We start from the raw sequence: 11570 nt of genomic DNA on the forward strand, positions 1-11570 counted from the left end.
GTTAGGTATTTTAGGTCAAGATCTGCCAAAAGAGAAGAGGACATTATTTATGTATGCTACTACGGCAGCGAGAATTTTGGTAGCAAAAAACTGGAAGACTGGAGAAATTCCAACAAAAGAACAATGGCAAGAGAAATTGATGAACTACGCAGAAATGGCAAAATTATCAGATAGACCGAGAAAAGGACAACAGTGACTTTGAAAAGGAGTGGGAACCTTTTAAATTATATTTGCAGAAACAAAAAAAAAGAACATTGACTTGATAGCAGGATTTAAATAAACATACACACTTTTTTATATATAGAACATTTAAAACAAAGAAGAAACGATATGGTGGATTGGTTGAAACAGCAGTATATGATAAGGGGTAACAAACCAGAAATGGGAGCTGGGGGAAGCCCGAGAGGAAAGGGGATGAAGATTTGTAACATGTATGTTATTGATATGAGATGTTTGTTAAAATACAAAAGTTAATAAAAAAATTATTTTAAAAAACCCAATAAACTGCAAATCAGGCATTTTCACATTAAAAAGTGAACAAAATTGAAAAGTTTTCTGCGACCCTAATGGCAGGTTGGTTAAAAACTTGGACTATTTGCTGCAGGTCCATCTTTGAATGTGCAATTCCATCCTCACTTTAGTATTCCGCGGCATTTCAAAAAATTGTTTACAGTAACTTGGGTTCATGGAGTGCCAAATTAAATCTACATTGGCAATCAAAATCAACCCATTTTGAAAATATGCCCCAGAAGTGTACTAGCCTTAACATTTACAGCACTTAGCAAACATATAAAGCAGTATGATGTGCTGAGCTCATGGCTCTTAAATACAAGCAAAAAATTATAGCAGAACTGCTGTTTATATTGATTATTGCATACTTCCTTAAGCACCCTTGTCATTTGAACACTGTTTCTTATCACTTGAGTCAATTAGCCAAGAGTATAAAAGATGGGAGATGGGAATCGTTTTGAGCCAATGGTGGCTGGTGTGAAAATAAACAGAACTTGCTGCCGTACTTACGCCAAGATGCCCGAGATGTACAGTGTTTCTGCAGCTAAGTATGACAGATAGCTGAACATGAAGACCAGGAGAGGTTCGATGGCAGAAATGTTCTGCGTGAAGCGAGTCATGAAGGCTGCCACAAACCCAAAGGCGATGCCAAAGAGCAGCCCGCCGAGACTCACGACAAAAAAGCGAGCAAATCCAGCCAGGATGTCCACAGGTTCGATTTCTTCATATTTATGCATGCGGGTAAAGTCAATGAGGATGTTGTATAAGACCTGAGTGGGGAAAACAAAGCAAAACAAAACAGGTTCATATGGTTATTCAAAGATGAATATTACCATCGTCACCTGTACACACCACACATTCAAGCCCACCTAAAGCCAACTCCTCCTCACCCCCCAAGAATCCTGGAACTGTCGTTTACACCCACACGGAACCCCAATTCCCAGCACCTTAAACAAACTAAAGTTCCCAGGATTCTTGGGGCGTGTGTGCATTAAATGCGTGGTGTGCACAGACCTAGGCAGCCTCATTCACAGTGACTTTGGAACAAACCACACAGGCACTGGCCATCACACAATGTGGCCAGGCAAACTCATACCCTCAAGGACTGCCTTTTTCCATATGAACCTACCCGGACCCTGAGATCATCTTCTGAGGCCCTCCTTCGTGTGCCCCCTCCTTGAGAAGTTCGGAGGGTGACAACGCAAGAAGGGGCCTTCTCTGCAGTGGCTCCCCGTCTATGGAATGCTCTCCCCAAGGAAGTTCGCCTGGCACCTTCATTATACAGTGGTACCTCGGGTTACATACGCTTCAGGTTACAGACTCCGCTAACCCAGAAATAGTGCTTCAGGTTAAGAACTTTGCTTCAGGATGAGAACAGAAACCGTGCTCCAGTGGCGCAGCGGCAGCAGGAGGGCCCATTAGCTAAAGTGGTGCTTCAGGTTAAGAACAGCTTCAAGTTAAGAACGGACCTCCAGAACGAATTAAGTTCAAAAACATTCCTTTTTAACCAGGCCTTTGGTTGACCTGACGGACATCCTATACCTTTTTAAAATGTGGCTCTTGGGGGGTTGTTATTGGGTTATTGTTCTTATTTTGGTTTTGTGCGTTGTGATCTTTTCTGTGAAACGCCCTGAGACCTCTGGGTATAGGGCGGTATATATATAAATTAAATAAATGAATGAATGAATAAAATACCCTCCAAGTGTCCCGATTTTCCAGGGACTGTCCCGGAATTATGAAAGCTATCTCAGCTTCTGATTTGATCCTGGAATGTCCCTATTTCCCCGGCCAGTTACACTACCGCCAAGCTCAGGGTCAGCCGACACTTGTCCTGAGAAGCTGCAGCTTGGGCCAGGAAGAAGCATCTTGTTGTCTCTCCAGGACCGCCACTGCCAGCCTCCTCCCTTGGGCAGCTTGTAGCAACTGCTAGAGAGTGGGTGAAGAGCCTGGCCCCCGTGATTTGGCACCCTGTCAGGGAACTGCCATCGGCGCAGAGGTGAGAGATAGAGGGGGGATTGTGTTATAGGGAGCCTCTGAAAATCTTGCCAAGCGGTTCCTCTTCTGGCGAGGAGGAAAGCCCCACCTCCAGTGGAGAAGAGGTGCAAGGACCAGAGGATGCTAGAGAGAGCCTTAATGCTGCTCCTGAGCAAGCCGGAGAGGAGGGAAGCACGCCCTTGCCATCACCCATCCTGCGCAGTAGTTTGAGGCGCAGGGAGGGGTGTAAAAGGCTGGGGGTGATGAAACTTTTATGTTGGGGGAGGTACATGAACAGACCACTTCCGGATTCTGCTAGCAATTGAGCCAGACATTAACTTATGACGCTCTTCACTGTAAATAGTTTGCACCAAAATAAAGCCTGTAAAAGACAGGTCGGAGTCCTGCCTGGTTACTCCCGCTTGGACTACTGCAATGCACTCTACGTGGGGCTACCTTTGAAGGTGACCCAGAAACTGCAATTAATCCAGAATGCGGCAGCTAGACTGGTGACTGGGAGTGGCCACCGGGACCACATAACACCAGTTCTGAGAGATCTGCATTGGCTCCCAGTACGTTTCCGAGCACAATTCAAAGTGTTGGTGCTGACCTTTAAAGCCCTAAATGGCCTTGGTCCTCCACCCCCATCGTTCAGCCCGGACACTGAGATCCAGCACCAAGGGCCTTCTGGAGGTTCCCTCATTGTGAGAAGTGAGGTTACAGGGAACCAGACAGAAGGCCTTCTCGGTGGTGGCGCCTGCCCTGTGGAACACCCTCCTTTCAGTTGTGAAGGAAATAAGCAGCTATCCTATCTTTAAAAGGCATCTGAAGGCAGCCCTGTTCAGGGAAGTTTTTAATATTTAACGCTGTACTGTTTTTAACACTTGATTGGGAGCCGCCCAGAGTGGCTGGGGAGACTCAGTCAGATGGGCGGGGTATAAATAATAAATTATTATTATTATTATTATTATTATTATTATTATTATTACTCTTGAGCAACCACAACAGCATCTGACACACCCCTTCTTCCCTGACCGCCTTAGAGGAACGGGCGGATAAACTCATTAAAATAAAATTACGTAGCTTCCCGCCCCGCCCCCAAAATTTCCCATTTCTACAAGCGTTGCAATGTACTTACCACAGTGATCCCATCGTTCAGCAAAGACTCTCCGAAGATCATCATGTAAAGCTGCTCATTCACAGACATCTCCTCAAACACGGCCAAGACAGCCGTAGGATCCACAGCCGAGATTATGCTGCCAAACAGCAGGCTGTCAAGGAGGTTGACGTCCTCGAGGCCGAAGGCTGTGATCCGGCAGATCCCGTAAAGCGAGACTCCAATGCCGAAGGCGTTGATGAGAGACCCCATGGAAGACCACCAGAGAATGGACCCAAAGTTTTCGAAAAAGGGACGAGTAGGCATAAAATAGCCTCCCTCCAGGATAATGGGCGGGAGCAGATACAGGAAATAAATACTTGTGGTCATGACTGGGGGGGATTTATGATCAGTGGCAAAAATAATCCCACCAACCAAGATTCCCATGGCAATGTGCAGGCAGCTTTCTGGCATAAAGTGTGGCAGTTTATGGTAGAGATGGAATCCTTGAATAAGAATAAAACAACAACAACAGGGAAATAATCACAACAGTGCTGTTGTTTTTAAAAAATCATTTTTTAATAAAAAAATATTAATTTTCCAAATACCAAAAAATACAGAAAAAAGAAGAGTAAAATAATAATAACACAGAAATATAAAAAAAGTTCACAGATCAAACCAAACATATCCCCCCTTTCCCACCCACCACCTTGACTTACACTTATAACAAATTTTAAACTAAAATATGACTTCCTTCCATCAGTGCTTAAATAAAAAAAAAAACATTTACAAAACAAAACACAACAATAAAGTTAAAAGTGTGAAAAAGAAATCCTTCAGTGCTAGCTATTCCTCATCCCATATATTGACTAAGTGCAAAGCCTTCACCATTTCTGAGCAACCAAAATGTGTTACAATGCTGAGAATTGTTTCAACAGAGTCAAGTCAAATTTAAGCACTCACTGAACTCGCTCACTGGCATCTGTGGAATTTAGAAGTGCTTTTTTTATTTGTTCAAAATATTTCTAAAGCCTGCTTCATTGAAACTGATCTCAGGCTGGGGTATAAGCAGAACAGATTCATCCACTTAAAACAACAAATGTATCAGTTCCTACCACCATCACACCATCACCAGGAATAAACACACTGTGGATGTCAGTGACCAAAACCATCTCACTAAGGATGCTACCGAATCTCTGTTTATGGTAGCAACAGTGCTCCTCATGCACACAGCCTTTCCACAGCATCCACACAAGGTTGTTCGCATCAAAATGCAAGCCTGCATCCCCCTCCCACTTAACTCATGCTTTCTGAAGAGAAATCCAATGAGTTTAAATCTAAAAACCTGTTGCCAACAACTCATTTGTTCCATCTAAATGTTGCATTTGCAGTGATAAGCTCCTGTTTGCAAGCACGTCAGTTGTTTGCTTGACGACAAATTTCATGTGTGATTTTGATGGTAATTTTATTGCTGGATTGCTTCTCTATTTGTAGAAAATATAGTAAAGGAGCTCCCCAGAGGCTTATATTGTGAGCTGGATGCTCTGCATTAACACACCTTTTTCTCTTTTTTTGGCAGTGCCCACATGACAAGTTTAAAAACAAAAGCAAAACCTGTTGCTAGAGACTAATTTGCAATAAACGAATCACCACTTACAAAATTAAGCTCCCATCTGGAATTCCCAAAAGAATTTTCACTCACCTATTTTTGCAAGGGAAGCCAGGAGTATCCAAAGAGTGACCTCATAGGGTATTTGGACGTATTCATAATCCACAGTGAAAACATGCAACCTCTCATCTCGCCCCGATTCTGTAGCATCAAATGGGTCGTGCAACGAGCTCGTATTCCTGTGAGGCAATTTCAAATACAACGTGGCAACAGAACTCTCTGGGGCTGAGAGAAACACCAGCCAGCTCAGGCACACAAATCTCTGAATCCCCATGGCGAGGAGCAAAACTCTGTCTCCTGTTTGAAAAAGTGTGTGGCAACTATATTGGACATTTATTAAATGCCCATTTTAATCCTGGATGCTTCAGTCGGCTCCAGCAATATGCCTATGTCGTGTCTGGATGCTTTACAAGTCCACAATTAACAATCTTCTTCAGATGTTGACTGGAATGTAAGGTTCACCTGTAAAGCCCAGGACTTTTCAAACTTCTGCAACCCGCTGCTAGCAACTGTAGTCTCTCACTCCATTTGCGAGGAAAGTAACACAGCTTTTCATCGGCTGAGAAGGTAATGAGCTGGTGTGGAGGACTCACTCAGACCCTGGGAACCAGAAGACAAGAGACTGCTCCACAGGTTGTCCTTCTCCTCCTCTACTTACCTGAGCTGAAACGTTTATGACCTTGTAGAAAACGAGTTCTCATATGTAACTGTGTCAACTACTATGCTAGAGACATCTAGTGGTTGCTAGCCAGAAGTGAAGCCAGCCTTTGGTGCCAGGTGCCCAACCCTGTAACACTCAGCAAGGTGAGATTATGGCTGTATGTGAGGAGCAGGTTACCTGTAGCAACTAGCCAGGTACTGAAATCAATACTGCAGTGTCTCTACTGACGCACAGTTATCTGCTGTCGTATTAGCTTTACTGCACACTGATGAGTCTCAAACCCAGAGCTGAGATCTAACCATGCAGTGACACAGTGGGAACAAAGATCACGTGCACTGGTGGAGGAAGGGGGTGCGCGGCGCCCCAGGTGTCATTCCTGAGGGGGGTGACATCGCCGCCCAGCCCCCCTGGGATGCTCGCTTTGCCCCTGCAGGCGGCTAGCCCCACCCCCGCAGGTAGTACGACTCATCAACACGTTGGCGACTAATATACACGCAATAATTACCAAAATAATTATACATTCTTTATCAATCTTCTGAGAAAAATACAAAACCTTGTGCAAAGTCACAGAAACTTGCGAACTACCCGGTCTAAGATGAACTTTTAATGTCTGATTTCAATAGACTGCTTAACTCAGTCTTTTGTTTTCTTTATCTTTTTAGGTAAGTTCATGAAGATACCAACAAAAGGTAAGTTCGGTGTTGTTCACAATACCGAGAGATGCTAGTGGAGTTGTAGATGGATGTTAATGAAGTTGTAGACAGGGTGCCGGCATTTTGCACCTGTTTCCCCCTGGCAGTCCAAGTCATCAAGAGGACACTGTTCACCCCTGATGGGGCCCTTTTACTGGGGCTTGCAGGTAGCACACTCCCAAAGTACAGTGGTACCTCAGGTTAAGTACCTAATTCGTTCTGGAGGTCTGTTCTTAACCTGAAACTGTTCTTAACCTGAAGCACCACTTTAGCTAATGGGGCCTCCTGCTGCCGCTGCGCTGCCAGAGCACAATTTCTGTTCTCATATTGAAGCAAAGTTCTTAACCCGAGGTACTATTTCTGGGTTAGCGGAGTCTGTAACCGGAAGCGTATGTAACCTGAAGCGTATGTAACCCGAGATACCACTGTAGTTCTCCGGGCTTCTTCAGTGGTCTAATCTCAAAGCCTTGATATGTATATTGATATTCACTAATAATAATTCAAACCAAATCTTTTATTCAATCAAATAAAAAAATACATATCCATTATACGTGAAATCAGAATTACTACAAAAATTTATGCATACACACACACACACACTATATATATATATATATATGTAGGTTTTGGTGTCTTCGGGTGTCTTCCCGTGTAAGAGTTGGGGTGTCTAGGCGACGTTTCGACGAGGTCTCACTCGTCATCTTCAGGCTGGTGTTTTCGGCTTCTTGTTACTGGAACAGAGCAGGATCTCAGTGTTTGAGTTCCTATAAATACTGTTGAGGGGGTGTGGTGTATAGCCTCCAACGTTCTGGGCAGAGAGGAAGTTCCCAGGTTAGTGTGCCTTTTCTTCTTTTGTTCATTAATTACTTGAGGGATATCTTGAGTGATTTCTTGAGTGATATTCTGAGTACCACTTAGGAGGGTCATTAGGTGTGGATTAGTTGCTAAAGCTTTCGTGTCTTGACCTCTTGAGCTTGTGAAGAGTTTTTCTGAGAAGATGGCTGTACTGCATTTAGTTGTGCTCTGGCTTGGCTTCGTGTATAGGGGCGAGCTGTGGTTTTGTGCCCTGTGCCAGCCAGATCTGTGTAGGGATTGCCGGGGGGTGCAGCATCCGGAGGTGCCACTATGGTTTGGCTACTGGATGGTGTCTGTAATTTATCTGTGGAGAGGGTCTGGGTTTGGGTCTGGTGTGGTTGATTGGAGATGGCGTTCTGTGTGCCTCTGGTTCTGGTGTCGGTTTTTGTGGGGAGGGCTATTTTCCAGATGTCTGGCAGGCGGGACGTATCGTCACGCTTGTTCATGTTGTGAGGGTGTTTCTCTATTTCGATGGCTTCCATGATTATTCTCTTGTGGTGATGTTCCATGTTAAAGAGCAATTTGGAATCTGCAAAATTAATTTCGTGTCCTGTTTCTTTCATGTGTTGGTAAAGAGAGGAAGTTTTTTCTTCTTTTTTGATGGCATTCTTGTGTTCTGCGATACGTGCATTTATTCGTCTGTTTGTTTGTCCAATGTACGTGGCTGGGCAGACTTTGCAGGGTATTTCATAGACCCCTTGGTTTTCTAACTGGATTTTATCTATGGGATCACCCCTCTCACCGGTCATCGCAAATCTGTACATGGAACACTTTGAAACCAATGCTTTAGACAAGTCAGAACACAAACCCAAACTTTGGCTCAGATATGTTGACGACACCTTTGTAATTTGGCCACACGGGAAGGAAAAACTAGATAGCTTCCTCACACATCTCAACAGCCTACACCCCAAAATACAATTCACTATGGAAATAGAAGCCAACAACCAACTTCCCTTCCTTGACGTCCTAATCTACAAAAAACCTGATGGCTCCCTAGGACACACTATCTACCGGAAAAAAACACACACCAACCGCTACTTACATGCACAATCACACCACCACCCTGCACAAATAAACTCCGTAGCCAAGACTCTCATCTCCAGAACCAAACGCCTGGCTGACAAAGACCACTTGACAACTGAGTTACAGAATCTCTCAAATGTGTTAATCGCCAACGGATACCAGCAAAACAGGGTTACGAAGCTAATCCAAAAAGAAACACCCCCCAAAAACCAAGACACAGAAGAAAACAATGGCATGGCCCTCCTTCCTTATATCAAGGGCACTACAGATAAAATTAGCAAAATCCTCCATAAACACAATATCAAAACAGCCTTTTGCACCAACCAAAAAATAGCCAATATCCTCAGAAACCCCAAAGATAAAATCCAGTTAGAAAACCAAGGGGTCTATGAAATACCCTGCAAAGTCTGCCCAGCCACGTACATTGGACAAACAAACAGACGAATAAATGCACGTATCGCAGAACACAAGAATGCCGTCAAAAAAGAAGAAAAAACTTCCTCTCTTTACCAACACATGAAAGAAACAGGACACGAAATTAATTTTGCAGATTCCAAATTGCTCTTTAACATGGAACATCACCACAAGAGAATAATCATGGAAGCCATCGAAATAGAGAAACACCCTCACAACATGAACAAGCGTGACGATACGTCCCGCCTGCCAGACATCTGGAAAATAGCCCTCCCCACAAAAACCGACACCAGAACCAGAGGCACACAGAACGCCATCTCCAATCAACCACACCAGACCCAAACCCAGACCCTCTCCACAGATAAATTACAGACACCATCCAGTAGCCAAACCATAGTGGCACCTCCGGATGCTGCACCCCCCGGCAATCCCTACACAGATCTGGCTGGCACAGGGCACAAAACCACAGCTCGCCCCTATACACGAAGCCAAGCCAGAGCACAACTAAATGCAGTACAGCCATCTTCTCAGAAAAACTCTTCACAAGCTCAAGAGGTCAAGACACGAAAGCTTTAGCAACTAATCCACACCTAATGACCCTCCTAAGTGGTACTCAGAATATCACTCAAGAAATCACTCAAGATATCCCTCAAGTAATTAATGAACAAAAGAAGAAAAGGCACACTAACCTGGGAACTTCCTCTCTGCCCAGAACGTTGGAGGCTATACACCACACCCCCTCAACAGTATTTATAGGAACTCAAACACTGAGATCCTGCTCTGTTCCAGTAACAAGAAGCCGAAAACACCAGCCTGAAGATGACGAGTGAGACCTCGTCGAAACGTCGCCTAGACACCCCAACTCTTACACGGGAAGACACCCGAAGACACCAAAACCTGCATATATATATATATATATATATATATTAGCCCCACCCCTGGGTGCACAGCATGTGTGCCACTCCGGGTGCCAAAGCAGTTAGAAATAACTCTAAAGATCCAGTGTCATGGTTAACATGTGGAACTGGGACCTGGGAGATTGATGTTCAAGTCCTGACTCAACTATGAATCCCACTAGCTGCCTTTAGACCAGTCACTATATCTCTCTGATTGACCTACTTCACAAGGTTTTTTTAAAAAAATAAAAAATAAAACTTCAGGTGAGGGATAGCTGTGTTGTGCTTCGTGGAAGAAAGGTGGGATAATAATGAAATAAATCTGGACACAATTGACATATTTGAATTCAGAGTGCGTATATTTGAATGTGCAGAGTGAATTCCTCTCATGTGCATTCATCAGTTCAATGGTAGTTTCGGAAAAGGACTAAGCAAAGTTTCTGTTCCATTGTGTACCCCAGTTAGTGCCAGATTTCCACAATATACATACAACACCATGTGTTCAACGCTTCTCTGTGTGACCATGCACACCAGGGTCAATGAAATTTCCTGCAGGAAAGCAATATTCACAACATGGGAGAATTTACCTTATGTGAAAACACCCTGTAAATTTACATGGTCAACTTAATTTCAGGAAACCTTACAGCACATCCCATTTTCCAACTGCTCCTATTGCATTTCCTTGCTTATAATCATGTCTTTTCTGTACTTCAGGACTGTTCATAAAATGTGCCACCACTTATCGAGAGAAGAGAAGGGGAAGCAAAAATTGTGAGAGATGGCATTGGTTAAAACAAAGATGTGTAACTTGCAGGACTAGGTATCGGACTTCCCAAACCCCATCCATACTTCTGTTTCATTTGTGACTTCTAGGCTTGGGGTGGAGAGGTTTTTTGGCTGGAAAAACCTGCTGCTTCCGGCTGAATCGGAGCAAAGCCAATTGGTTTTTTTGCAGTAAACAGAGGGTTTTCCTGGGGAAAATGCGGGAGAAAAGAAAGACCTATTGGATGAACGCCTAGCAGTCACAGACCAAATGGAGGAAATATTGTGGGACAAAGGAAAGTGTAGATGAGTCCTAGGGAAAGGAGGGCATCTTAAAAGGTCTTTACTCAAAATTCTAGTCCTTTCCATGATAACCAAATGCCAAGAATGCCAGGGCAAATGTGGTGTCAGATTTGCCAACAATGTAAAGGTGTCCACAATAAGGGGTTAAAGGTAAAGGGACCCCTGACCATTAGGTCCAGTCATGGACAACTCTGGGGTTGCGGCGCTCATCTCGCTTTATTGGCCGAGGGAGCCAGCATACAGCTTCCGGGTCATGTGGCCAGCATGACTAAGCTGCTTCTGGCGAACCAGAGCAGCACACAGAAAAACTGTTTACCTTCCCACCGGAGCGGTACCTATTTATCTACTTGCACTTTGACGTGCTTTCGAACTGCTAGGTTGGCAGGAGCAGGGACCGAGTAACAGGAGCTCACCCCGTTGCGGGGATTTGAACCACCAACCTTCTGATCGGCAAGTCCTAGGCTCTGTGGTTTAACCCACAGCGCCACCCGTGTCCCATATAAGAAGAGGTTACACTGATGATATTTTGCCTCTGTCTAAGCATGCATATAACTGGAATGTTAGATTATACAAACTGCTCTCTTGAAACTGCTGAAGTCACATTTCTGCCATTGAGACTTACCAATGAATACACTTATTAGGGAGTAAGTTGAACACAGCCTGTAACTTGGGAACCACAATCTCATTCCAGTTATCAGAGATGGTACAAAAACAC

The 11570-nt window shown here is 44.2% G+C and overlaps 1 protein-coding gene across 1 annotated transcript in view; it reads right to left on the minus strand.

The window, feature by feature from the left end:
* SLC9A4 (solute carrier family 9 member A4) overlaps positions 1 to 6076 on the minus strand; it is a 36879-nt gene extending 30803 nt beyond the window's left edge. The window contains exons 1-3 of the mRNA XM_081198347.1: positions 5283 to 6076; positions 3623 to 4086; positions 1021 to 1280 (exon numbers count right to left, since the gene is read on the minus strand). Of these exons, the coding sequence (XP_081054473.1) occupies positions 1021 to 1280; positions 3623 to 4086; positions 5283 to 5523 (965 nt within the window). The 5' untranslated portion in view covers positions 5524 to 6076. The remainder of the gene's footprint in view (positions 1 to 1020; positions 1281 to 3622; positions 4087 to 5282) is intronic.
* Between the last annotated feature and the right edge of the window lie 5494 nt (positions 6077 to 11570).

The sequence above is a fragment of the Podarcis bocagei genome, assembly GCF_964188305.1.
Source record: "Podarcis bocagei genome assembly, chromosome: 6".
NCBI classification, from domain to species: domain Eukaryota; kingdom Metazoa; phylum Chordata; class Lepidosauria; order Squamata; family Lacertidae; genus Podarcis; species Podarcis bocagei.